Raw genomic sequence first — 27,242 nt, 5'->3', positions numbered from 1 at the left:
CGGACGCGGCCCCGCCCCGGAGCACCCGGATGAGGCAGACCCGGGGCCGGCGGGCGGTGCTGAGGCTGTGACAGGGGATGCGCCCCGGTGAGGAGCGGCGGCCGCGGCCGGGGGGGCCGGGGGGGCCGGGGGGGCCGGGGTCCGGTCCGGGTCCTGGCTGCAGGGCGGACACGGGGCGCGGTGTGAGGGGGCCGAGGCGCCCGTGGCGGTGCCGGGGGCTGCGGGCCCCGCACCCCTTCGCCGATTGGCTGCGAACTGACAACGGGGCAGGTCCCGCCCTGCCCCGCTCTTCATTGGCTGGCGGCGCAGCGCCGTCGCCTCCCATTGGCGAAAGCGAGTGGCTGTCAGTGGCCGGCGCGGCTTGGTCCTGCCCGCCCGGCCACCGCCCTGCTCGGAGCGCCGGTGGGAGGCGGCGGCGGCGGCTCGGCGGGGCCGGTGCTGCGGGAGGCGGCCTGGGGACACCCCCGAGGTACGGGAGCGAGAGCGAGCTTGGTGCGGAGCCGCCTTCCTGCGGCGGGGCGCGGGCCCCCCTTGGAGCCGCGGGTTCGGGGCCCGGGCCGCGGCCGGCGCGGGGCCAAGGGAAGCAAGCGCTCGGTCTCTTTGCTGGGTTCCCGGCCCGGGGCGGGGGCGAGGGCGGCTCCGGCAGCCGTGTGCCGGGGAAGGGGCAGAGCGCGGCTGTCAGAAGTGCCCGAGCTGCGGAGCCCGAGCAGCTCCTGCGGCCTGCAGGCGGCAGGGGTGAAGCCTCCCTGCCCCGGGCCGTGCCAGCCGTCCCTCAGGTGCCATGCGCCGGGAGGACGCTCGCGTTCTCTGCCCTCCGCTCCGGTGCGGTGACCGTGCGCCCGGGTGAGGGCGGCCAGCGCGGCCGCGGTGGTGGCAAGCGGCTGTTGTTGGCTCCACGCCTTCCTCGGGGCGAGTCCCGAATCTAAGGGCTCACCCGTGTGCGGCTGGGTAAGTTCGGTGACTTGCGTGGCTGCGGTCAAGAGCACGCTGCTCCTTCGTAGTCCCTGTGCCTCCTTTGTAGGTGGCTTTGTCCCAGAAGGGTGGTTTTTCTTCCATCCCAAGTCAGTGATGGGAAGCTGAATGTACGGTTTGCCTCTGTTGTCATAGAATGCTCGGTAGATCGAGTGCCCAGGGTGCATCCCTATCGAGTATTTTTCAGTAATTCTGTGGGTTTTTTTTCTCTGAGGTTGTTATCACCTCCCTCTCAGCCTAGAGAGTTCTGTTGTATTTGGTATAAACATGATGAAACTTGAACAGTCCCTTGAGTTGGACCTGAATCGCAGCACACATGCCGAGGAGGAGGAGCACATCTGACACAGGAGGGGATGCGTTACTTCAGTTACACTTCTAGCAAGCGATTTCCCATTAACGCATCTCTCCCCTTCTGAGGGCAGAGGAGAGCTGTCCTCGACCTCATGCAGCCTCAGCGCTCTACACCAGATTGGGTTGGAACTGTTTGGTGACTCAGGGTTTCTGTGTTCTCTGAAAGCTTACTTGGTGATGAGCACGGAGAGGAGAAGGGCACTTTTGGATGCCCGTGGCATTTATTGCCCTGAGAGGTGGTTAAATCTGTGCAGTCATGGTAGAAGAGCTCCTTGGATACTTAAGAGATTTTCTTTTCTCTTTTCTCCCCACCCCAAACCAGTCCCTGGGCACAGCAGAGGGCAGAGGACCATGTCAATGTCAGTGTTTTGTTAGCAATATTAACTGTAAGAGGAAGGAGCTGTCCCAGGGCAGAAGAATGACTGAGAGGCTTTTCTGTTTATTTATATTGAAATCTGATGTGTCAGCAGTGTGACTGCCCAGGCTGGTGGTGCTGGTTACCTGCGCTTGTGCAGGCTGTGTCAGGTGGGGTGGCAGTGTGGGGTTTCATTACTAGGGTTAGGTCTGCCCTGGAAGAGATCCTCTGCCTCGCTTGCAGACCCAGACCTGCCTGGGCTGTGTATTTGTGGTGTGTGCATGTGGAGGCAGAGGCCACATATTCACACATGTGGAGATTTGGTCTTGTATGTTATTGGGAAGTAGAGGTGAAGGGATGTGTTCAGATGAAGCGTTCTATGATTTCCTTTCTGTCTCTTCAGGGTAAAGCCCCCTCGTTTTATTTTCTTTTCCCTCACTCTTCAGAGGTTGCAGACATGAAAGGTGATTCTTCCTTCGGTGGAGAAGTGAAAGAAGTACAAAGAAAGCATAAGGCTGGTGATGTTTGTGAGCTTGGTGCCACACAGTCTTGCCTTTAGAGACATGCCTGGGAGTAAACTACCAAAAAGTACAGCATTAAAGTGTAATTTATTCCCTCAGCCTATCACATTTGTGTTTTGAGAAGCAGGGAATGTCAGACTACAGAAAGGAAACGGCCTTTTTACGTTCTTGACTTTTGTGACCTTACAAACATAACCAAGATAAACCAGGAGCTGTGTTCAAGCAAACTGTCTTTTCACCTCTCTACTGCACTTGTCTGGGAACAAAGTGAAATGTAGCCGTCAGGATATGTACATCTTCATAGGACTGTGTCCCTGGAGGCCTCTCCTGTCGGCACAGCTCAGCACCAGGTTGTGCTGCTTCCTTCTCGTGATCAGCGGTGAGTTGGGGGGGTTATTTTTAACTCTCATCTTGTTAAGTGCTTACAGGAGCAGCCAAGGCCCTTGCTGCTGCTGCCTGGCCTGGGACCCACTTTGGGACAGAGTTCTTCAGAACCATTTTCTCCTCCCTGGCACTGGTAGACCTTTGGAGATGTAAAAGCAACAGAATTCACTCCCCTTGGAAGAAACCCATGCTGAGTGCTTTTCCCTTTAAGTTTCTTGGTCACTTGTCATTCTGCAGCGTCCAGAAGCATCTGAGCCCTCTGGCCACCGCCTTCTTAGGGAATGTCGTCATCGGGTGGCTGTTAATTGCTGAGCTAACAGGGAGGCGCAAGGGACGTGTGTTCTGTCATTTGTCACAAGTTCTTTGCTGCGTATGTCATAAGCCCTTGGATGAATTCATTGCTTCTGGGCAGGATGCTGGGTAATTTTCAAGGCTTAAAGGGAAACCAGGCAACTGTGAGTTGGGGAAGAAGCCAGTTGGGTGGCAAAGCCCTGGAGGTGGGGGAGGCAGGGGCCTGTCAGCTTCTGCCTGTGGTCAGCCTCTGGTGTAGAGTCAGGATCAGTGCTGCTGGTGCTCATCAGGAGCAGAGGCTGAGGCAGGGAGAACCGTGTCCTTCTCACAGCCTTCCTTTCCTTCTCAGTTTGCTCCGCACCCTTCTGCTCTGTGTGGATTCATCCCTCTGGGCTTCCTGGCTATGGAGCTGGGAGCAAATCATTCTCATGGTCAGGCCCAGGTTGTTCTGGGACATGCACATCTCCAGCAGCTTTTCCTTCATCCCTGCAGACACTGAACCTGCAGCAGGAGCTCCAGCCTCTCCAGATTTGCCTTTTTAAGGTTCTTCAGTGGTGGTACTTGGGAACAAACAGAGGTCAGATGTTTTAAAGTTCCCATGTGTGTGACAGGGGTAAATGCTTTGAATACTAAATTCTGATGCCTTTAGTGGTAGCTGTAGCTTGGTTTCTGAAAAGGGACTTATTGCATCAGTACTTTTCTTCTGGTTTCCAGGCTTGCACTGCAGTGCTGGCTACCTCCCAGAGGTTTATTGCCCCACTGAATATCACGTATTCACCAGGCATGTGAGCAGTGGCTGTGTGTATAAACTATTCCTGCTTTATGTGATTAATAAAGCCAGTTCCATGAGAGGCTGTGGAGGTAACAAGGCTTTGCTGTGTGGCGTTTGGTTATCTTCAGGGCTGTTAGTCTGCACCTGGACAAAGTTCCTGCAGGTAGGATTTGGCTATGTTCTGCTTCCTGTGCTGTCCAAATTGGAACTGCAGGATGTATTATTAGAGCAGAGCAGCAGTGTTGTGCTGACACTGTGTTCTGAGTTTCTTGTTTCCCCTGAAAGCTCCTGTGCTGCTGCTGTAAGAGGTGAGCAGGCATTTGTTGTGGTTCTCCTGAGAACATTCAGTTCCAAACCAATCCTGCAGAAACAGAGGTTCACTTTCTGAAGCAGCGATGGATGCAGGCAGCCTTCCAAACCCAGAGGAAAATGCTTCCAGCTCCTATTTCAGGATGAGAGAAACAAGCACAAATTGATCAGTAAACCTAATCCATGGCTTTTGTTTGGTTGATTTCCATATTAGAAATAAGACAAGGCAAGTTTGGTGTTTGTCTGGAGTGCTCGGGTCCCTTTGCTCTGAATCTTGATGGGGTCTGGAGAAAAATAGGGCTTATGCAATTTGGGAGGTTAGTCTGTTGGTTCTCGGAGCTTGAGAAGGCGGAGAATGGTGGAAACAAGATTTCTTCTGCTTTTCTGTCTATGAATCAGCATAAAAAGGGAAGAGGAAGAAGACCAGATTGCTGACAGTCCTTCCTGCTCTCCATGGCAGCTCAGGACAGTGCCAGCACCCAGCAGCAGAGTGAGGATGCTTTTGAAGGTGGGAAGCCACATTGTCCTGTCTAAAACTCGCTGCACTTGGAGAAGTTTTTAGCCTACACTCTGCCTTTGCTTAGACTCATGCTCTGCAAACATGGCACTTGGCAGCTTGGGGAACTCCGATAGCCAGAACGGGTGGTTATCTCCAGAGCTGAAGGCCAGATGGGAGCTTGGCAGCATTTCTTTATCAAGTCTTATTTTAGCTTGTTATTTGGTTAATTCCAAAGGTCAGTGGACATTTGCATTGCCCTCTGGGGTGGGACAGCAAAGCAGAGATGGGGGAGTCTTAGCGGCATAGTTTGTTGTGTTTGAGTGGCCTTGCCTTGCCTTTGGTTAATTCTTCCTGGTTGGTGTCCATGAACACTGGGTGAGCAGGATTGTGAGGAAGAGGTGGCCTACATGGAGAAAAATGACCTGTTTGTGACCATTAAATGATATTCACTTTATATAGCAAGTATTTAGGGTAGATTTAAATGGGAGGTTGTGGGATGACTAAACTGGGGAAGAATGGTTTGTCCAGCCACTTGAGATGCCGCAGGTACAGCCTGTGTGAAGTGCAGCTGCCTCCACAATCATTTTGGATGTGCCTCTGTAGCTCACCCTTACATCAGTGAGTTGTGTTGAGGCTGTGGGTGGGAAGGAGTGGATTCCTGTCTGTGGGAGGGGGTGGGTAGAAGTCAAAACATTGTGTTATATTTCAAGCTTAGTGTTTTGCTCTGACACATGATCTACCAGCAGCAGCCTCCAGCCCCATGGGAAGCCTGGGAAGCTTTTTTGAGGTCCTGTGTTACGCTTCAGGCTGTGCTTGTGTTTTCATGACTTAGCTGAAGGGTGGCTCCATAAAGATTTCAGTTTGGCCGATGAATGAATGAATGCAAGATTCCTTCAGCTACTTGAAAACTACTGTGTGCATGGTAGTTAATTCTACGTATTGGATTCAGCCTTTGGCTCTTGTAATACCCAGAGGATACTGAGCATCTCACTCGTGAGGATGCTTTTGGAGGCGGGAAACCACATTTGTCCTTTACAAACCCCAGTGGATTTAGAGAAGTTCTTAACCTACTTGCTGCATTCTTTTGGAGTGATGGCAGTGTGGAAAAGCTGCTCCATTTTAACAGTGGAGAATTACTCTGTCCCACTGACTGGGTATGGTGGGGTGTGGGGCTTGAAAGGAGGCACCGTGTTCTGAACATAGTTCTTGTCTGGGAGCTGCTTTGGATCCTGGAGTTGTGCCCATGTAGCTGAGTTTTCCCAGGGCGCTGTGTGAATGCTGAGCTGTCTTGTAATGAATTCAAGTGGGCAGCAGCATAAGCCTGCTCTCATTTTCCCTGGAAGACGCTGCTGCATTGTCTTGTCTGTATCCTGAAAGCCTCAGTGTTGTTTGTCAAAGGCTGGATTCTGCAAGTGCCACGTATGCAAAGAAGCCCGTGAATAGGAAGGGCTCACCGTGCTGGTTCTCAGCTCCCCACATAATGCCCAGAGCTGGGGCAACGGGCTGAAGCAAAGCAGTTTTTGTTGAACTCCGGTATTCTGTGGGCATCCACTCTCCCACACGTGAGGGGTTTATACTGCCTGGTTATGTTCTTACCATGCCCAGGACTCATGTCCTGCCAGGCATGTGCACTAGGCCTGTGTTTCTATGCCTCAAATAGTGAAAATGGGCAAAGGTTGGCAGAAGTGAAGGGATCCCATAGAGCCATGTGTATGTTCGTGGCAGGTTTGGGAGCTGTCTGCACCTCCCAGCTCGCAGGCCAGTGTTCTGGATGCTGATTTGGGGAAAACTCCAGGAACAAACTCGCCAACAAAGTTTTCAAGGTGGCAAGCAGGTATTCTTTATTGCGGTGCCCGGAGACACGGGGGATAGCTCCTCCTAATGTGTATCACCGTGTTGCTACACAGGTACATAGTCACTGGGCAGACATACATATTCATGAGGCTACACATGAATTACATCATTTTCCAGGAAGTTCCCCACAGGCATACCAAAATGTGCTGGTGGGCTTTGAGGGTCGTTTACTTCTCCCACAATCGTCATCACTTCTGGCAGTCTTCGAAGCACCAGCTTAATTAGCATTACGGACATAGCAATCAGCCTGTCCTTGTACTTATCAGCTAGTTTAACTGCGCCCATCCTGAATGTCTGCTAGTGCTGGGATACTCCCCATCCTCAGGTCCTGTTTTTCTGTCCTGTTTTTCTTACACTTTTTGTACTGAGGTCCTAAGGACCTAAACCCGTGTCAGCTACCTTTGAGCACCGCAATTATTTTCCATTACAAAGCCATCAAACTTAACGTTACTTAGAACTGATTACATTTCGTGCTTTTGTGCCTCCTTATCTCAATGTGAACCACCTTGTTTGCAGAGTGTATTTGTCCTCTTAACTCTTTCTCTTGTTTCTCACCCATATGAGGGAAGACAAGTGATGTAATTGTGTACCAAAGCAGGATATGGATGCTGCATCCTGGCATCACGTCTGATGGGGGTGCTTCTGCAGGGCAGTGAGCAGGTCGGACATCCATGCTGATGGTGTTGGCCATGATGGTGGACACGGGGCCTAGGTGACCCTGGACCATCAGCTGCTTCACCAAGGTGGGCAGGGGATGATAGGGTTGGAAAAGGGGAGCTGCTCTGGGAGGCCTGAGGTACCCCAGGGCTGGATCGCCTCCCTTCAGTGTCTGAAAGGAGAGGGTCTTTGACAAGGGCATTGGGGAAACAAGACATAAATCTCCTGTGTGGGCAGTTGGTGAGTCTGTGAGTCCCAGGCAGCCCTTCCTGTGGCTCCCACGCTGCCCTGGGTGCAGGGAGGCCTCGGGGGTGCATTGCCAAGGGTGTGAGCAGGCAGGAAGGAGCCCTGGCCCCAGCTGTGCCTTAGCACTGCTACTTCTAGGAAATGATGTAAGATGCTTCCTTATACAGATGTTTTTGTAAGCACATCCTGAACTTTGCTGATGGGTGGCTTCCTGGCTGTTTACCTTTTGAGATCAGCTCCTCTGGAGCGGTGGAAGCTGAGTTGTGTGTGTCATTTATTGTGGGGAGAATGTGCTTCTTGGTGATCTAAGCTTCTTGGAATGTGCTGGGTGAGAGCTGCACGCCTTGGAGGGCAAGGTCAGCAGGCTTTTGGTGCAGGGCTTTCAGAGAGGTCAGTGCAGGACTCATACTGTGGGCAGCATGCAGCAGTAGCTGAGCTGTTCACCTCTTGCTGGCCCCCTGAATGGTGGTTCAGAGCTGCCCAGCATGTGTCTGAGCTGCAGCAGGTCTCTGCTCACCTGAATGCACCCGCCTGCGAACCCGGGACAGTCTGGGAGGTGATTCATGGGCTCTGCCTCTACTGCAAAAAGCTTTGATGTAGGACTTGGGATCTGCCCTGTGCTGGGATTCAGCTGCCTTAGTAATAGGTGTGACTCCTGGAGCAAGGGCACCCAAAGACGTCTTTACCCAAGGAGGTGCAGCAGGACTGGCAGGACATGAGCTGCAGGAGCTCAGACAGCTCCATGGCCATGGGTTATTCTCTGGGTACAGGGCAGCGCAGGACAGGGAACACCATCGGTTCTCTCGGGCAGCACTGAGGCCCATTCATGACAACTTGCTTCTACACCTCTCCTGTGAGGAAAGGCTGAGAGAGTTGGGGCTCTTCAGCCTGGAGAAGGCACTGGGGAGACCTTATTGTGGCCTTTCAGTTCTTAAAAGGGGCCTATAAAAAAGATGGAGAGAGACTTTTTAGCAGGGCCTGTTGTGACAGGACGAGGGGTGGTGGTTTTAAACCAAAAGATGGAGATTCAGGCTGGATGCAAGGAAGGAATTCTTTACACTGAGGGTGGTAAGACACTGGCACAGGTTGCCCAGAGAGGTGATGGATGCTCTATCCCTGGAGACATTCAGGGCCAGGCTGGATGTAGTTCCGGGCAACCTGGTCTAGTTGCACGTGTCCCTGCTCATTGTGGGGGTTTGGGCTGGATGAGCTGTGAAGGTCCCTTCCAACCCAAACCTTTCTGTGATTCTACAGGAGAGCTGTAAAGTTAAACAAACACAGTGCAAGAGGAGGGGTGGTTTTGAGGTGCTCAGCACCCTCTGGACAGATTTGATGGGGTGTCCTTGGAGAGTGGCAGCTGGAGGCTCACCTGAAGAACGAATGTGCCACTTCTGCTCTGCTTTGTTTGTGAGCTGAGTGCCAGGCTCTGACATGAGCGTGTCTGCCCCCTGATGAAAGGAGGCGATTGATTTGTCCCACTTTTAGGTGGCTAAAATGTGGGTCACTGAGATGCCGGACGTATTGGTTTGACAATTTCAGGCCTGAAGGGACAGCATTGGCTATTGATGCCTGTCAGAGTGTGAAAGTCAGGACTTGTAGGTCAGCTGTTAATGATGAGCTTGATGCAAGCCTTGTTTAGAGCCTCTGCTTTAAACAGAGAAATGGTTGGTTTCAGCTTAGTCTCTTCTGGGTGTTAATAAGAGAATTTGAGTCTTGGCTTCTGGGAAGAGACAAAGATGCCTGCTTGTAAAAGAGCTGTGGGATTGCTTGCGGAGAGCTCAGAAGTGGTACACGGTGTGGTGCATCTCCTGGCTCTGGCTGGGAGCTGTGTCCGTCTCAACACTTGTCTTGGTCCTGCTGTTCATGCCAGGACCATGACCTTCACTTCTTCATCTTCATCAGCTTCTTAGAGCTGGTGTGTGTCAAGGCCTCAGATGTCTTGTGTCTCCCTGGACTGTGTCTTGCGCTGTTACTGAGCAGGGGAATGAAAGTCCATGATGGGTTGTGTTGCTTACACTGGCTCACAGCCGAGGGGGCTGCAGTGGCATCCAGTGGCTCAGACAGCTGAAGAAAGGAGCCCCTCATACAGAGATGGGGGGGTCCCCCTGCCTCAGCATGGGAAGCTCCAGACACCTCCAGGCTGGAAGCACTGTTGTATGGGCCCTTCACTGCAAGAGAGACATTGAGGAGCTGGAGCAGGGCCAGAGAAGGACACCAGAGCTGGTGCAGGGCCTGGAGCACAAGTGTGATGGGGAATGGCTGAGGGACCTGGGGGGTTCAGTCTGGAGAAGAGAAGGCTCAGGGGGTAATTTTATGAGAGAGGCTGATCTTTCTTGTGTCTGGGAGGACAGAGAGAGCAAAACTATGTGAGTAACTTCTGTTACCTGCCTGTTTTCCACAGGAGCAGGAATGAGCAGGGCCTGAACATGGGACAAGAAAATTGAATTTGAATCTCTGCAGCAGGATGTATTATTGGTTGACCTTGGAGTGTTTGTCCTCCTCCTTTACCTGCCTTTGCATCTCTGACAGGAGCTGTAGCATACATTGCTGGGCTGGCATCAGGAGGCAAAATCCCTCTAAGAACATTTTAGGAATGAAAGTGGAAGCTGTGATAGGTGTACAGTTTAATATCCTTACCTGCTGTTGGCCTGGGTGGGCCTCTGGCATGAACTGCTGTTCCAGTGGCAGGTACGAAATACAGCCAACACTTGTGCTGTGGTTGGAGGGTGCTGCAGGCATGGTTCCAGGACCTGGCTGGGATCGCAGTGCCTGTTGGGGCAGGTCTCTGTGCAGAATGCCACCTCTCGGGGATCACTACTCTCCTGCTAGCGCTGCCAGACCTGGATGCCATGGGCAGGAAGGCTGTGGTGACGAAGCCCAGTGCTTAGGAGCAGTTTTGGGGGGACAATCAGCCTGTCTCTTTATCCTCAATGTATTCTTATGTATTCTTATCCTGCAGGTTGTATTGATCATGGACAGTGAAGAAATCCCGACTTTCTCGAGTCCAAAGGAGGAAACTGCATATTGGAAAGAGCTTTCCTTGAAGTACAAGCAAAGGTACTGTTTGGGTATTTGCAGGCTGGATTTGGTTCTTAGCGACCAGAGCATTGTTTAATCTGTTCCTCTCCAGGAGCACACCAAAATGGGTAGTAGGTATTTTGGGAAGAATCTCTGCATTTCCAGCCTGGTGGGAGCTGAGTGTTTCTGGCACAGTGTTACCATGCCATGAACTCCAGGCTATGTTTTGAGCATGTCTGAGCAAGAGCAGAGCTCTTTTGCCATCATGTGCATCTTTGAATAATGAGAGTGCTGCCTTAAGTAGTATCTTGATGTTTTATCATGGAAGGTGCCTTTGGGCTGGCTGTGTATGATTACTGTTCCCTTGAGCTTCTTGTAGTGGAATTACTGGTATGAGAAGTGGCCAATTTGGTGTCTGCTGCAATTGTATTGTAGCTCATAGTTGAGCTTGTACCAGGGCTCCGTATCTGTTAGGGGGCACAGGGCTTTTTGGCAGTGGAAAACAACCAGGAGGCTGCTGTCTTGTGTAATGCTGTGCTGCTGCTGGGGTGGAGATTATGTGGGGATTGATTTTGCAGTGGGGGCTCACAGTTCATTTTCTTTGGAAAGCTTGCCTTGCATTCAATGTTACCCAGGTGCAATTGAAGCCAGTTGGGCCTTTCTCAAGCCCAAGGTGCAAGTTGTTACTTTGTTGGGTTTTGGGAGGAAGATGTTGGGCATGTGTCCATGTGGAGAACCTCAACCTGTTCTTGGGTGTCAGAGCATTCTGTCTCATACACCAGTGGGTATGCTGATTCCTAAAGCCTTGCTCATTTTCCCTGCTGAGCTATTACGTGTGGTAAATATGTGAATTTAATAAGCAAAGTATGTGGAGTGGCTCCTTCTAGCCCTTAATAACTGGCAGTGGTGGGAGGTAGGTGGGTGCTGGCTTCTTGCTGACGGGCTCAGCAACCCCAGATTCAAACCTTCACACTTTGCAAGAACCTTCAATTTCCAGGTAGTGCAGAGCCCCAGGAACTGATGGTCTGTCTTACAGCTCTTGACCAAAATCAGGTTAAATGTTTGCTGAATTCATTGACTCTCAAGGCTTTAGCAGTGGAAGCTAATGGAGTGCAAAGTGGTTTTCAGACTCCCATGAATCCTGTAAATAGCCTTGAGACAAGTTCCTATTCACACATGCATTTAATGTAGCTGTTTGGTTTGATGTAAGAGAATTAATTTCCTTTTATTGCTAAGCTTAATGTAATTTCTTCGTTTCCCCATCTTTCTTTTTCCCCTTGGAGGTCTATGGATGACACTTAACTACTTTAAAACTCCCCTTTCTTTCAGTTTATTATTTTAGGAGAGCTGTGGATGTTATTTTAACTTGGGAGATGCTTTTCAACTGACGAAATCCTTTCCTTCCAGTTTCCAGGAAGCTCGGGAAGAGCTGGCTGAATTTCAGGAGGGAAGCAGGGAATTAGAAGCTGAGTTGGAGGCACAGCTAGTGCAGGCTGAACAGAGGAACAGAGATTTGCAAGCAGATAACCAAAGACTGAAGTATGAAGTGGAAACATTAAAGGTAGGTCTTTCCTGTAACAGCATTGCTGCTTCTTACAGATATGCCTTGGATCTCTTTGTAGATTGTCTGCTCTGTTCTTGGTCACTGAATGTTCTACTGAAGTGAAGGAGTTGTCTGTTTAAGATCCACACTTCAGCGCAGCAGGTGCTCCAAATAAGGCCAGCAACTTCCCAGGGAATTTTGTGGTGGATTTTTTCTTGTTCACATCATGAAGCTCTCGTCATGGAGTTTGTTTGAATTCTCAAGGCCTTGCCAAGGAGTAGTTTTATTGTTACACAAGCAGCATCAACACAGCGATGGGGGGGCAGCACAAGCAGGTTTTGTCAGACCACTGCATTGTCTTTCTTTGCAAACTGGCTTTTTTACCCAAAAGGTCTCCTTGGTTTGATGAGACCTTGAAGAAAGCTGAAGATTAGTGATTTGTGCACATCTTCCGTTTGTGCTTCTCATTCATTCTGAACAGCCGTAGCTGTGGAGACAGGAATTGCATAAGGATCTACATGTGCAGAAGGGAGCTTGTAATTGATGCCTCTTTGTTAAGAAGCTCTTGCCTATTTTGGAATCCTGGAGAAGCATCATGTTTTGTAGTCTTGGGTTATTTTAGTGAAGGCAAAGCTTAGCAACTTAACCAGTGGAAGTGAAGTTTATGGGATTGCTTGTTCATGTATCCAGTCCCAGCTATAGCTGAAGGTCAGGATGTGTTTGATAAGGTCAGTAGTTTTTCCATAAGCCCCTTTCTGTACCCTCAGAGCTGGTGAGAGTGTGTTTGGGAGTGAATTCTTACAGTCTTTCACATATGAGCCTGTGAACCTGCAGGTTTTGTAACACGTTTCAGTGGCTCTCAGTTTTGCTAATGGAGATGCCAGTCAGTTTCTGGTGACAGTGTGGCTATTGTCAGGGGAGAGGAGGCTGCACAGTTGGATTTCTCTCCAGCTTCCTACATGTTTAAGGCTTCAGAGCAGCTGTCAGTGCAGGCTGCTGGGAGCAGATGCAGGGCGGCATCTCTGTCGTGGTGAGATGTCTGGGCACAATGCAGTGTTTGTGGCTTTGCACTGTGCCCAGCTCGTATGCTCGGAGCACGTTCCCTCTGCCTCTCCAGTTCCTGCTCTGGATCTTCAGCAATCCCAAATCAGCAGGCTGCAAGGAGGATATTTGTTTCTTTGTCCCATTTTACTGCTGTTGACATGGGGAGTGTATGTGTATGTTTATCTCACTACTCCTTTCTTTCAGGAGAAACTGGAGCACCAGTATACGCAAAGTTACAAGCAAGTGTCGTGTTTGGAGCATGACCTGAGCCAGACACGGGCCATTAAAGATCAGCTGCATAAGTATGTGAGGGAGCTGGAGCAAGCCAATGATGACTTGGAACGTGCCAAGAGGTGAAGGCTGCAAACCTCTTCCTTCCTTGAAGTTTTCACTAGGTCTTTTCTTTCCTTCCCAGATTGATCATTTCCCTCTTTCTTAAGAGGGAAATGAACAAACATTCAAAAAAACCCCCAAACAAATCCCAAGATGTGATTCTTTGAACAGTGCAGTTTACCCTTGGAGTCACCTCGTCAGCTGGTAGCTTTACATTACAACAGGGAGGGCAGGGGCCCGAAAGCTCTTCATGTTCCTGTGAGAAACAAGCAGGCTCAGAGCAAGCCAGGCCACTGCACTGCTTTTGATAGTACCAGCTAGGTGACTCTTGTGTTTATGATCCTTGTAGCTCAAAGCCCCTTTGAAATAAGCTATTGCTTTACATAGTCCCTTTCAAATAAAGCAGGCCAAAGGAGTCTTCTCTTCCCTGCACAACAGCTTAATGACTGTAGGTAAGAAATGTGTCCTTTATAAATGCATAAAATGAAGAGGCTGCTGTTAGAAGCGCAGTTTGGGAGTAGGTCATGCTTCCGTTCTGCGGAATGGGAATTCTGCCACTGATTCAGTGGGACCAGGAATGAGCCTCTGGCTATCTGGCAGAAAGATCTGAGAGCTGAGGCCATGTTTCCACAAGGCTCTTAACCTCATGACTAACTTCTGAACAAATTGGGTCATAGGCAATACCTCAGTGCCCTGCCTTCTGCATTCACTGTCCAGAGCTCTAGAGAGTGCAGCACCACCTGAGCTACTGCACTGATTAAATGTGGGGCTTTGGAGCATGGCTTGGGAAACATGAGATGGGTGTGCTGGCCTGGCTCTTTCCCAGCCCTTTGGTACATCTCCGAGAGCCAGATGCTATCATGTTCTTTTCATCTTATTCCCTTGCTTCTCTGGAGTTTATTAGTCCTTTCCAGGAAGCATTTCCATAGTTTTCAAATTACTAACTTAAAAGTAGGCCCTGCTAATATTTTTCTTCTATTATGTTTTTGAATATGCTTTTATGGTGGTTGAGCTGAAGAATCCAATATTCTGGATTTTGTTTCTAGGGCAACAATAGTTTCATTGGAAGACTTTGAACAAAGGCTGAACCAAGCTATTGAGAGAAATGCCTTTCTAGAAAGTGAACTGGATGACAAGGAGTCATTGCTGGTTTCTGTACAGAGATTAAAGGATGAAGCGAGAGGTATGGCTTGATGAGTTCTGTGTCCCACTGTGTTGTTGGCTTCCTAAGAGTTATGTAGCAGCCAAAGCTCATGTTTATAGAAAGCCTCGCATAATGAGACTTGAACTGGATACTTACTGTGTTAGGTATTACTAACAGTATGTTCTCTATTCTTTGTATGTCAGTGTAGCTAAGAGGAGAAATTTCCTCGTGTAGGGCAAAATTAATACCAGATTCATTCAGTTTTTTTAACAGAGGTGAGTAGAAAAATACTGCATGCCACAGGGGTAATAGAATTGAGGAAGTGTGCTTCAAAAGTTCCTACTTGCTGTGGTTTTCTGCCTTGCGTAGGAAGGGAAAGCACAGGAAATGTCAGGGAAATACGTAAGTGGTTAACGAAATTAGTTTTTAAATCCTGTCTTCTGTGTTGTTTCTAATCCTCTTGGAAATTGCCTGGTTTATTTAAGATATTCCAGTAAAGACTGTGGTTATACCTTTTTGAGAGAGTGTTCTGGGGTACGATCAGGAGGTGGGAATTCCCCAGTGGATTTCACATGGAGAGTGCTGGGGAAGCATTTTGTAAACTGATCTCTGCTAGTGGTGATGCTCTGAAGCCAGTGCCTGCTGTTACTGTCATGCAGAGACCAGTGGCTTCCAACTTGCTTTCCCAAGGGAAGTTTTCCAAGATAACTCCTCAGTTAAGGCCTAGATCTGAGTGTAGGGCAACAACCAACACTTCAACAGTTGCTCACCTTTGTGAAGGTCTCTGAACCAAGTTTGTGTCCCACAAATGGAAAGCCTCTGCTGGAAGTACAGGGGTTTTGTAATGAGTATGAAAAGGGAGATGAAGTATTTTCTGAGGAAATACGTGTTGTAATTTGGGTTAGGGCAATAACACTAGAAAATGCAGCAAAACCTAGGGGACTGTTTCCTACAACACTGGAATAATTGGCCAAAAAGGACATGTTGTTTCTTGGATGAGTCATCTGGAAATGTTTAGCAATAGTTAGGGTAGCAAAGCTATGTGTTCCCCTGGCAGCAAGCAGCAGCCATTAAAAGAACTGCTACAGTGTCAAAGGCAAATACAGCTTTTTTGATTCAAGAGCCCCAAAAGCTCTTAGAGGAGCCTAGATTGATTTTTTTTTTTTTATTAGAGCTGAGCTGTTTTACTTAAAACCAGTTCTAAATATTTATGATAACTTAAATGCTGTAATGGGCAACAGATTCTGCTCTTGCACATTGTACCAGAACTGAGGCAAGGAATAAGAGGTCTGTGAAAGGTGAGACACTGGCACAGAGCACCCAGAGAAGCTGTGGCTGCCCCATCCCTGGCAGTGCTCAAGGCCAGGTTGGACACAGGGGCTTGGAGCAAGCTGCTCCAGTGGAAGGGGTCCCTGCCCGTGGCAGGGCTGAGCTTTAAGGTCCCTTCAACCCAAACCAGTCTGAGATTCTGTGAATGATTAAGTTGCTCTATCCAAAAAGGATCAACCCATTTGTAATATTGTTTATTTGCATCTAGTTCCTTCTAAGGATTTTTATGGATTCTTTGCTGAGCTGTGCTGGATGCTTTTTGTAGCAAATACATGTGGGAATGGGAGGGGACAAGGCAGGGGTAAGCAGCAGGCTGGAGAGGAGCTGAGAATGAAACACAGGTTCCAGGCTTTTTCCTGTCATTTGGAGTACCCAGTCTCTCCTATCTGCTCTTTTCTTCTTGAGGCATCAAGAAACTGGATACAGCCTTTCACTGTCTTTTGGTTAGTGTGCAGTCCTGTGGATTATAGACTGGAAGAATAAGGTGGGCAATTGAACACACAAGAATAGGTCATTCCTCCCTTTTTCCAACCTCTGTTAGAGCAGGAGCTCTGCGTAGTTCAGCAGATGTTTGCGACAGACTTCCCATGAGACTTACACTACAGATGGGGAAGAATGCTGAGGAGAAGTGGGCTGCTGGGCCCAGGGAGGGCTCTGTTTGTTGCCCCTCTCCTCTGGGCTGAAAGGAGAAGTGATGGGCTGTGACCGCTCTGAGATGGGGTCCTCCAGCCACAGGCAGTTAATAGAGGCTTGTTGCAAAGCGTCTCCTCCTCCTCCTCCTCCCTCCCAGGTGAATAGACTGTTAGAGAAACCAGTTACTAATTGGTGTTCGGGGTGTGTGTTCTTCTGTCAACCCTCAGACCTGAGGCAGGAGCTGGCAGTACGGGAGAGGCAGCAAGAAGTCACGCGCAAGTCAGCACCCAGTTCCCCGACTCTGGACTGTGAGAAGATGGATTCGGCTGTGCAGGCGTCCCTCTCCCTGCCGGCCACGCCTGTTGGAAAAGGATCAGAAAATAGTTTTCCTTCCCCAAAAGGTATCATCCATAGAAACTGTGTCTGGTTGGTTGGCGGCATGCTCAGGTTGCTAACAATTTCAGACCAGGTGCTTGTCAGTGGCCTTGAAGTAAGTGTACGTATGTGTAGATCCCGCACATATTGCATAAGGTGTGTTTAAATCTTGGGGCAGTGTAAGTGTGTTTAAGGAGTATAATGAGTAAATAGCGTGGAGAATAAAGGCACTGAAGCTTACCTATTGCTTAGGGGGTTGTGGGGTTTACACTCTGCAATAGATGCCTGCAGTGGAGCACTGAAGACATTTGGGATTGCAGGAAAGTGTAGTAACTGATACTGCTGCTCAGCTGTGGAGTAGCAGTGGTGGGTAAGCAGGGATCAGTAATTCTGGTGCTCTAGAGGCTGTTATCACACAGGGCTCTTGTTTTCTCTGTGAGGCAGCAGGACGTTAGTGCAGTCCCTTTCCCAATCTGGAAGGCTCTGGAAAATCACAAGGATTATTACATATGTTTCAAATTAGAAGGAGTAGATTCCAGAGGAGGCTGGATTAGATGGACTGCAGGCAATAGCCTTGCAGATGGACAGTGTGCAATCTCCACATATAGGTCTGTGCAAAGGGGGCAGTGGACAGGAATTGGGCATTTGCATTTTCCCTGACCAGTGATCATGTAGTCTGTGTCCTTGTGGGGTGTCTGTGTGAAGATTCTGCAGTAGGATTGTAGATTCATCTTTACATGTAGGAGTTGATTTATTTAAATTTGAAACAATAAATGAACTGTGGAGGAGTGGAGCATGTAATCAAATGTGTCTGTGTTTGCAGCTATACCAAATGGATTTGGTACCAGCCCCCTTACTCCTTCAGCTCGAATATCTGCACTCAACATTGTGGGGGATCTGCTACGGAAAGTGGGGGTGAGTGCTCTGACCTGAAGTGTTCCTCACTTTGCAGTGCTGGCACTGAGCTTTCTTCCCTGTGTGCAGTGACAGCAAGGCTTGGGCCCATGCTGAGTACATGCAGTGTTTAGAATGTGGTAATGCTGGGGGGGGGGGTAATTATTTTGATTTGTAAAACATGTTGCTAGGGTTCTGAGTCCAGTTTTGGATGATGAAATTCATATTTGAAGTAAGAAGTTTCTCAAGCACTTCGGTATATGGGGTTTGGGCACCATCAGCTGCTTGTTCTGACTTTAAACAGGGCCTGCAGCTTCCTCTGTAATGAGAGCAAGATGCAAAGCTGGGCCACAGAGCTTGGCTGCCTGCTGTGCACAAGTGAGGAGCTGAGATCACGCTGCCAGTGTCCCCTCATGTGCCTGGGGCATCTGCATCAGGTGCTGAAAGTGAGGGGAAAAAGAGACCTTTGCTAAGAAAGTGAGAAAAGAAATTAGGAGAAAGCCAAACATTCCCATCTGTAGTTGAGGAGGCAGTGAAACGTGAGCCTTTAAAGGGATTACCACTGTAAGCAGGGAAGAAGTGCTTAAAACTCTTGTCAGTGTGCTGTTTAGGATGCCAGGTTTCCAGCTGAGTTTGAAGTCGGGAGAAGCTCCTTGATGTGCCTCAGTGGGTAGCTGTGAGTGGAAGGAAGCATAGGTAGCCTCAGTGCTGGCTGTCCTCTGTCTCCTGTGGGTGCCACTGATGAGGCAGTAGCTGCAGGAGAGACAGTTGCTTTAGCGAAGTTTGGTATGAAAAGTGACCTCGTTGCTCACATTTGGAGCCACTGAGCTGGGGGTTGGTTAGAAAGGGCAGGAGGACCACTTGTGGTTACAGAGTGACATGGCTAAAATGGGATCATTGTGAGTAAGAGTCTGCAAGGGATTTAGGGAGCTTAATCACAATCCCATGTGATTACTCTGCAAGGACAGGAAATGCCAAATAAGCATCCTGCTTTCCCAGCCCGCCCTTACACACCCGCTCAGAATTCCAGCTCACACATTTGTTTAGCAGCAATTACAGGCTGCTCAGGATTTCTTTGGGTTTGGCTACTCATAGGATGCCTCATCCCAAACCTTAGACTCGCTTTCTCTGCCAGAAGTTTCCCTTAGGCTTTCTTGCCTGCAGCTGAGACAGGGAGAGATCACTCTGGCTCCTTCCAGCTGATAGGTGTTTTGCCACCAAGAGGTAGGTACCAGTGTGAGGTAGGTACCTACGTATCTTCCTGTGTGCTCGCTGAGCTAACATGGATTTCTAGAAGAAGACCCTATAGCGTTCACTTACTTGTGGTAGCATGTCAGTGGCCTGTTGATGGAATATTGTTCTACATGGAACCAGACCAAACTCCCAAATATGGGGAGATGAGTTTTTGTCTCCGGTACATGCATCTGGAAGTGTCTGAATGTACCCATGCACAGGGTGGATGTAACAGACAGTTGGAAGGACATTCTGCTAGGCCAGAAGGATAGTCGCATTATGCCTCAGTTTGTTATACCTGCCAGAAAGGGCAGGTGATGCTCTGAAATAGAGAATCAGCATTTTGGTCTCCCTCCTGCCAGGAGTCAGTGGATGAGGCAGAGGCTGTTACCTTGTATAGGGGAAAAAGTTTCCAAGCAAGCCTGGTGAGATTAGTAGGGCTGTGGTACAGACCACAGAGATGGGCTTAGCTAACCCAGTTTATTGCTCCTTCTGATGTTGTTGCTGTAGCACCTCTTGTTGGTATCAGTGGTGCTTAAGTGGCTTTGTTTTGTAGGCAGAGATTAAGAAAGAAATGCTAAAAGGCATTGTCCTGGGGAGAAAACTCAACTTCACAAATACACAGTTCCCCCCCAAACGTGAGGATTCTGCCTCAGGCTGTTAGACTTTGGGTTAGCTCACTTCAGCCTTGGTGCAGCTGCTGAGGCAAGGAGGCTTCATAACTCCTGCTGGGAGGTGGCTTCCTTCTTTTAGGTAATTGGGAGTTCTAAAGTCTGAGCCCTGATGGAACTGAGTCATGCCTGGAGATCTGCCTCTGCATGGGGTTTCCTCTGGGGTTGGTGACAGAACATGAGCTTTGTTCCCATTTAGTTCCATTTTTGCCAAAGGTGAAAATCGGGGTCCTGCTCCTGGTGACCTTGGGGTCATGACAAAGCCTAAATTTGAGCAGCAAAATGCTTCCTCTTGTTAAATTAGTATTAAATTAGTATTGCTCTTTTTTTGACATAATCTTGATTTTCCTGTTTCACAGGCCTTAGAATCCAAATTAGCTGCTTGCAGGAACTTTGCAAAGGACCAGGCATCCCGAAAATCCTACGTGTCAGGGAATGTTAACAGCGGCGTGATGAACAGCAACGGCACAAAGTACCCTCACCCGGGGCACACTTCCTTCTTTGACAAAGGGTAAGAAAGGATTTCCTTTTACCTGAAAGGAGAGTGCATTCCAGGATGCTGCTTGGAGCAGAAGTTTTTCTTGGCTTGTCTTTAGCCCACCACAGTTTTCATCCTATAGGACAGATAATTTGTGCAGCCAAAGTCTCAAGGGGACAGGGACAGTGACAGATTTCTGTGAAGCGAAAAGCAAGCATGGCTGTCTCTTAGCTGGTAGCATGTCAGGGCCTGTTCTGTCCCTCTGCTGCCTAATCTCTTGGTGGTTGCATCTCAGATAATAAACATGCCCTTGGACAGGTTCTCAAGTAAGTAGTGGTGGTGTTGCCATAGCTACTGGTGCACTGGTGCATGGGGAAGCACAATCACCACAGAGCTGGGGATTCCCTCGGTGGGAGCAGCTAAGTGCAGGCAGCAGATCCTCACAGGAGGGTGGTGCCTTGTTTGCTCTATTTTCCCTTCTATTAGGGGAAAAGGAAACGTCATCAGTGGTGTAATTCTGGGTGATGGAGGGGGAAGCTGTCTCCGTGCTGACGGTGCTGTGCGTCAGCTGTAGAGCCACAAACTGCCTTGGCAGGAAGAACTGCCCCACGTGTCTCCCGTGACTCGCTCATGGTCAGAGCTTCCTCTGGGATGTTGGGAAGTGGCTGAGCAGGAGGATTTTCCCACAGGGCCCTGAAGTTGTGTGAGGAGCCCTGAGGAGCAGGAGGAACAGCACAGCACAACTCCAGCGTTAGCACGGTGGCGCTGTGCGATGTGCTGGTGTCACTGGGCAAAACTCCCCCCTGTGCTCCCTGCACAGTTGTCTTCCATACTAAACCTCAGGTCAGGGCAGTTTACTTCTAGTAGTCAGTGTATCCTCAGTCCAGAACTTAGAGAATTAAATGAGCTGATACCAGGCTGAGGAGTGCTTTATACACAGCAGACAAGCTGAGCTTCCTACAGTCATCCTGGTTGGAGCTGAATCATGTTGCTCTGTGGGTAGCAGGGCAAGTTACATCTAAGAAACTGGCATTCAGAGTTTTTACAGTCACTATTGCTTTGGGAAAGGAAGAGTTTGGAGATTTAAGTGTCATGTGCAAATCAGACCTTAAGTTGTCTGTGTGCTGCAGGGCTGACTGGGGCTGGGCATTAACCACAGCAGTGCTCACACTTGCAGTGCACAGGCTGTGTTTCAGGTGCAAGCTGTCAGGGGAGTTGCTAGGGAGAGATTATAGCTGTTCTTAAGAGGCAGCAGGGCTATATTGAGTTGTGGTGTGACAAATAAGCTGATTGCTGTGTGGAGTGGGGGTTGCTTTTAATTATCCAGATTGTCATCACACTTGTTATCTGGGCTGGCTGCCTGGATTTAGGAGCAGGTTGTAGCTGGAAAAAGCTTAGAAACCCAGCCTCCTGCAAGAGAACTTCTACAGCACAGTTGGGGATGTTAGTGGGTTAAAAAAGGTGGTGGAAATTACTGATGTGCTTATCTGCAAAGTGTTAAAGATCCCTGCATGGCCCTGCTGTCCTGTCCTTCTCTGTTACATCTCCACATGCTGTTCACAGCAGGGTCAGTGGCGCACACTTTTCCCCTTGCATTTTGCTCCTGCTCTGCCTTGCTGCCCCTGCTGAGGTCTGTGTGTGCTGTAGGGTGGCAGTGGCTGTGCTGTGTCAAACCTGTATGATTTTGTCTGCACATGTAAGCTGAACCGAGCAGTTACCTGCAGGAGGTCAGCCCATTGTGCTCGCACGCTGCAGCAGCAGCCGAGCTCCCAGCCATGCTGGCAGCTGTCCTTGGCAGCCATCACATCCAGGGTGCGCAGTGGTGGCTGAGCGTGAGGGGCTGAGTTGAGGCATGCCCATGCCCTTTCTGCTCCCCTCTCTGTCCAGCTTCTGTACTCTTCTGCTTGCCTCTAATTGTTGCTGGAGCCTGAAACAGCCACATGTGATCATAGATCAAATCCAATCTGCAGCCACTGCCTAAAGAACAGCCAGTTGTCGGGCAGTGGTATTGTGGCTGTGTCACCACTGTCCCATCACTACAGTTCCATGTAGAGAATCCCAGAATCATTAAGGTTGGAAGGGCCTCTGGAGATCATCCAGTCCAACCCCCTGCCAAGGCAGGACCACCCAGAGCAGGGCACATAGGAACGTGTCCAGGTGGGTTTGGGATGTCTCCAGAGAGGGAGACTCCACAACCCCCCTGGGCAGCCTGTGCCAGGGCTCTGCCACCCTCAGTGTAAAGAAGTTCTTCCTTGTGTTGAGGTGAAACTTGCTGTGTGTTAGTTTATGGCCATTGCTCCTCATCGTGTCACTGGGAATCACTGAAAAGAGTCTGGCCCCATCCTCCTGGCACCACCTTTGAGATACAGATCTGCATTGATGAGATCCCCTCTCAGTCTGCTCATCTCCAGACTAAGCAGGCCTGGCTCCTGCATCTCTCCTTGTAAGAGAGCTGCTCCAGACCCCTGAGCATCCTTGTGGCCTCTCCTTCCTCTGCTGTTTGGTTGGATAAAATGTTTGAGTCTCCATCTCCCGTCAGCTTGCCCAGTGGAGCTGCGCGGGTGCTGAAGGCAGGGGAGGCCTGGATGGCTCTGGGCTTGCTCTGGAGCATGGCTCTTGAATTGGAAGAGTCAGGACTTGGCTGCTGTTGAAAATCTTGCCGGTGTCTGCAGGCTTGTTCCTTCAGGAATGTGCTGTTTCTGTGCAGATGCCAGGCCATGCAGGGCAGCTCCTGAGCCTGTTCTCAAACAGATACTTCGTTTTTGCTGTTGTCATTATTCTTAATTGGATATAAGCTTGGATCCAGTCAGGGAGCAAAATGCCTCTGACCTTGCAGGGCTCTGCAGAGGCACTTGACCAGCAGAGCTGAGGCAGCGTGTGAGCCAACATGGTGTCTGTTCTTGGGGCATCAGCTCCAAGTTCCCTGCTCCCCTTCCTGCACTCTTCAACATCCACGTCCTTGTAGTTAATGCTTGTTCTGAAGTTATTTTTGTGAACCTGTTGGGCTTTGTTTTAATGAACCAAGCTCAAGTTCGAACACGAGAGGTGCCTCTGCCGTGCCAGGGAGCATGCAGGTGTATTTGCACTGTGAACACTGTCACCCACCACCCTGCTCATCATACGTCAGGCTGGGAAATCAGGGTCTTCCTCCTGTTGCCTGCTCTGCCTTATGAAAAAGTTTCCCTGGAAAAGAGGGAACTGTGTTACAGGTGAGTAACTCCCTGTCCTGGAACATGCTCTGCAGTACTCCAAGCTTTTATCTGGCTGCATGCAAGCCGCTGCAAGGTGCAGAATGTGGTGGGAGTGCTGGTTGTCCCCTTGCCTGGCCACGCAGAGGTGCAGGAAGAGAGGCCTGGTGAGGTTTAGTTTAACACTTTAGCTTTGCTCCAGCTCTTGCGTCCAGGGATGCCCATGATGTCTTTATGGTCTGCATAAACTGTTCCACTTTTTCTCCACTAGGCGTGAAAAGGTCACATTCCCCACCTTGGTCATGGGTAAATGAATTCATTTGCAATGATAAGCTGCATGCATTTTAACCTGGGGCTTGAAGGGGCAGAGCTGCTGGTTATCTAACTGCATGAGGTAGCTCTCTGAGCATTACAAACTAATGGTCCATGATCAAAGCCTCAGGCTATAATCTCTCTCCTTACTCCAGATAAACTCCTCTGCTGCTGTGACCTGTTGCAATAGTAAGATCTAGTGTTGCTGCTTTCTTGATCTAATTATTTCTTCAAGTCCATGCATGTTTCTGATGGGATTGGTCGCAGCAGAGCCACAGGATGAAGTATCACCGCTCTTCATGTCGCTCTGAAAGTTAGTTTGCCCTTTGGTCCTGCTTTCCCTGCAGTGCCGGTTTGCCAGTGCTCAGTTGCACTGGTTGTGCCTAATGGGAAAGGAAACACGGGCACAGACGTGCTGGGAGCCAGCCATGTGTTGGACTTGAACGTGAGCACAAGCACTGCCAGGCTGCTGCTGTTGACTGAACCCTTCCAAAGGGGAGCAGCTTTAATCCTGTTCGGTGCAGGATGTTTTGGTGGTGGTTTCTGCCTTCCCTGTCCCACTTGGCAGAGGTGCTTTCTGGCTGGTAACTAATTTGCAGAGTCGTGCTGTGACCAGGTTGGCTTCATGCCCCTTCATCCCACTGCAGATAGCGAAATACGGCTGCCCCTCAGTGTTGTCCAGCAGCTTTTTACTGCGTGCAGCAAAGAGGCACTTGGGAATGTATTGAAGCACCACTCGAATGGGAGTTGAAGCTTCAGGCTGAAGGAGGAGGAGGCAGGAAAGGTCGTTTCTCCCTGCTGTGCCCTGGTGCTGGGATGTGCTTCAGGCTGTGTAATGGGGATGTTGAACAAGAAGAGAGGGAGCGGGAGCAGCTGGGGGAGCTGTTACCATGGGAGTCTGTCCTTGCAAGTGAGCGGTGGGATGTCACCTCTTCAGCGGGAAGGATTCTGACACTGCCCAGCGCGGCAGCAGCAGCCTCTGGGGTTTTGCTGCCAGGGTTTTTGCACCCCGGCTGCGGGAGGTGCGAGGTCACCCGTATGTGAGCTGCAGGGCAAGGGTGTGCATGCGAAAGGGAGCCTGGAACAGCACTGCTGTGTCCTGGGGACGCTGCCCGGAGCTGTTGGCACAGGAGCTGCTGGCACATGGGCCCTGTGGCAGCGCTGCAGGGAGCAGGATGTGCTCCTTGAGCACTGGCCCATTTGTGTTTTTCCTCATGATGGAGCCCTTGCCCTTTTATTCCTTCCTGCCTTTGCTCACGGCAGTGATCTGAGCAGCAAAGATGTCCTGAAGCTCACTTTGAGCAAGGGCCTGTAGGGACAGACCAAGGGCAATGGCTTTAACCTGCCAGAGGGGAGACTGAGCTGAGCTCTTAGGCAGAAGCTCTTCCCTGTGAGGGTGCTGAGGCGCTGGCACAGGGTGCCCAGAGAAGCTGTGGCTGCCCCATCCCTGGCAGTGCTCAAGGCCAGGTTGGACACAGGGGCTTGGAGCGAGCTGCTCCAGTGGAAGGGGTCCCTGCCCGTGGCAGGGGTTGGAGCTGGAGGAGCTTTAAGGTCCCTTCCAACACAAACCATGCTGGGACTCTCACAAGTGTAGCTCTGCCAGGAGGGATCCAAGTGGCTTCCTGTGGGGTGCTGGTGGTTCAGGCAGAGCTGGTGCAGTGCTGCAGCGGTGCTGCCTGGGAGCAGGCAGGCATCAGGGGGGACCTGCCCTGCCCTGCAGGGGATGGGGTGTGTTTTAGGGAGGACTTTGGTTTAAACCATGACAGGGCTCTTCCCCCACCTTCAGTATTGCAAACCCGACCGTGCGGGCAGGTGCTCACCTGGGTCAGCAGTGGGTGCTGTCCTGGTCCAGGGGTGCACTCACTTCTGGCTGTGAGGGCTGCAGTGCTGGTGGTCAGCAGCGGGTGAGCCTGGCAGGCACCGTGTGTTGAGCCTGGTTGCCGCAGATCTGTCAACGCCATCACAGAGTAGGGATGGAGAAGCTGTCACAGCCCGGTGCTGCTCTCCCAGCCCCCCAGGAACCCCGTTCCCCACTCCTTCACCTCTCCCAGCAGTCTGGGGCAGGGGGAGCCCACAGATCCTGGGGCTGTGGAGGCACCCCCAGCCCCTGCCGCAGCCCGGGCAGCGCTGGGGTAGCGCAGGGGCACCGCGGCCGGGTTGTGCCCATCGCATTGTTCTGCTCCACTCGGGCAGCGCGTGCCTGCTGCAGGCAGTGGGGTCTGCACCCATCCTCGCCGCCTGAGCTGGGGCCCCGTCCCCTGCTGCGCAGGCAGGGGGGAGGCCTGTCCGTGGCTGCTGGTGCCGGGGCGAGGCGCGCGGTGCCCCCTCCCGCGGCTGCTCCTCATCGATGGCTTCTCTTGTTGCTTCTCAGGGCAGTGAACGGCTTTGACCAAGGTCCCCCCGGCCTGGGCGCCTCTCGCCCCTCCTCAGCGCCTGGAATGCTGCCCCTGAGCGTATGAGCCCGCGGGAGGTCGTGTTCGGACTTGCGGATGCTTTTCCCAGCCCCCCCCGAGCAGAAGCGCCCCCGCTCGCTCCCCGCTGCCGCCCCGCTGGAACACGACCCGGCCTCTCCTGTTCACGCAGTTCCCGTGCTCCTCCCGCTGCAGCGGACGTGCTGTGGCTCGGCCCCATGGCCCTCAGGGCTCCGCCGCAGGGGATGCGGGGCTCTGCTCGCCAGACCTCGGCGCTCGCCTTCCCCCTTCTCTCCCGTAGGTTTGGCACCACGCAAGGGCTCGCCGCTGCCCTCCCTGCCTGCGCCAGCGTCCTGAGGCTGGTGCCGGGGGGCTGCTGCCCCCGGTGCCGCTCGCCCTCGTGCGGGGGCGCTGGTGCCCTGCCTCGGTTCCTGCAGCTCCGCCACCCCCAGGCACAGCTCCGGGTGCTGGGGTGGGCAGGGGAGGGCGAGCGTGGTCCCCAGCCCTGCCCCTGCGCTGTGCACATCACACGGGGCTCCACTGGGCCTGCAGGGATGGAGGCTGGAGGCCAGGGGGCAGCGTTCCCTGCGCACAGGGGTGACCGTTTCCCGGCCCCCTCAATCCCAACAGCAGATGCCTTAGTGTGAGTAGGGCAGCCTGACCCTTCTCCCTGGGTGCATGGTGCCCATGGAGCTGCAGCACATCCTCCTGCCCCCACCGTCTCCTGCCCTGGTCACAGCCTTCCCCACACCTCCACCACAGGGACCCCAGGACAGCCTTAGGATGCCACCACTCCCCATGACCACACACCACTCCCCCTTCCCTGTGCCCATCACAGCCCCATCTGTGTAACATGCGCCTGGATTGTTACAGCATCACCCGTGGGCTCCGGTGCCACTGGTGGGCGAGTGCTCCATGTGGGTCCTTCAAGCAGCGTGTTTGTGTGATCTCTGTCAATGTGCCTCAGAGGGGTGGATTTTACCTGACCCAGCAACCCCAGCCGGGGCTGGAGCTGGGAGTGTAGAACTCATCGGTCCCGGTCAGAGCCATCGTCTTGGTTTAGTTACAAGCATGGAGAAACCTGGAGGGAGATGGGGACCCCCCCACCCCTTGTTAGGGTCTGTGTGCTCCTTCCTGCGTCCCCTGCTGCGAATGACTGTTTACATTTGTTTTATTGTACATAGGTTTGTAAACATAATACCTTTGCCTGAGGTCTTCTTTGTACATAACGGGCTTTGTAGCTTTATTTATTCGAACTCTATCTGGCATGTTTCCATCGGACAGTGTACCAGCCCCCCGGGGGCACGGGTCATGCTGTGGTTTAACACAAACCAGCGAGAGTCAGCTTCCAACAATAAAGTTCTTTTAATGTGGACTCGGGGTTGTGCAGAGCCAGCGCTGGGGGCAGAGCCCTGCACAGGGGCC

At 51.2% G+C, this 27,242-nt stretch overlaps 1 protein-coding gene across 3 annotated transcripts; it reads left to right on the top strand.

Moving 5' to 3' along the window:
* On the top strand, window positions 1-27,192 carry NDEL1 (nudE neurodevelopment protein 1 like 1). Of its 3 annotated transcripts, XM_065693528.1 has the most exons (10): window positions 347-469; window positions 10,171-10,268; window positions 11,637-11,790; window positions 13,021-13,169; window positions 14,196-14,332; window positions 16,483-16,656; window positions 17,454-17,545; window positions 19,788-19,939; window positions 23,366-23,400; window positions 25,778-25,870. In XM_065693528.1, the coding sequence occupies exons 2-10, from the start codon at window positions 10,183-10,185 to the stop codon at window positions 25,783-25,785; spliced, it is 987 nt and encodes a 328-aa protein (XP_065549600.1). In that variant the 5' UTR covers window positions 347-469; window positions 10,171-10,182; the 3' UTR covers window positions 25,786-25,870. The 3 variants fall into 3 exon arrangements, with proteins under 3 accessions (XP_065549599.1, XP_065549600.1, XP_065549598.1); XM_065693527.1 differs by lacking the exons at window positions 347-469; window positions 23,366-23,400 and adding an exon at window positions 1-87 and having other exon boundaries at window positions 25,778-27,192; XM_065693526.1 differs by lacking the exon at window positions 23,366-23,400 and having other exon boundaries at window positions 349-469; window positions 25,778-27,192.
* The last annotated feature ends 50 nt before the right edge of the window (window positions 27,193-27,242 follow it).

The sequence above is a fragment of the Lathamus discolor genome, chromosome 13 (assembly GCF_037157495.1).
Source record: "Lathamus discolor isolate bLatDis1 chromosome 13, bLatDis1.hap1, whole genome shotgun sequence".
In the NCBI taxonomy this organism is placed as follows: Eukaryota; Metazoa; Chordata; class Aves; order Psittaciformes; family Psittacidae; genus Lathamus; species Lathamus discolor.
The sequence above is the reverse complement of the archived record's forward strand: the minus strand, read 5'-3'. Positions and strand labels throughout refer to the sequence as shown.

Bases quoted from the DNA above. Each gene is read 5' to 3' on its own strand.
- NDEL1 (XM_065693527.1), top strand. From the start codon at position 10,183: ATGGACAGTGAAGAAATCCCGACTTTCTCGAGTCCAAAGGAGGAAACT. The intron at 14,333-16,482 runs GTATGGCTTGAT...GTCAACCCTCAG, and splicing joins ATTAAAGGATGAAGCGAGAG to ACCTGAGGCAGGAGCTGGCA. The intron at 17,546-19,787 runs GTGAGTGCTCTG...CCTGTTTCACAG, and splicing joins ATCTGCTACGGAAAGTGGGG to GCCTTAGAATCCAAATTAGC.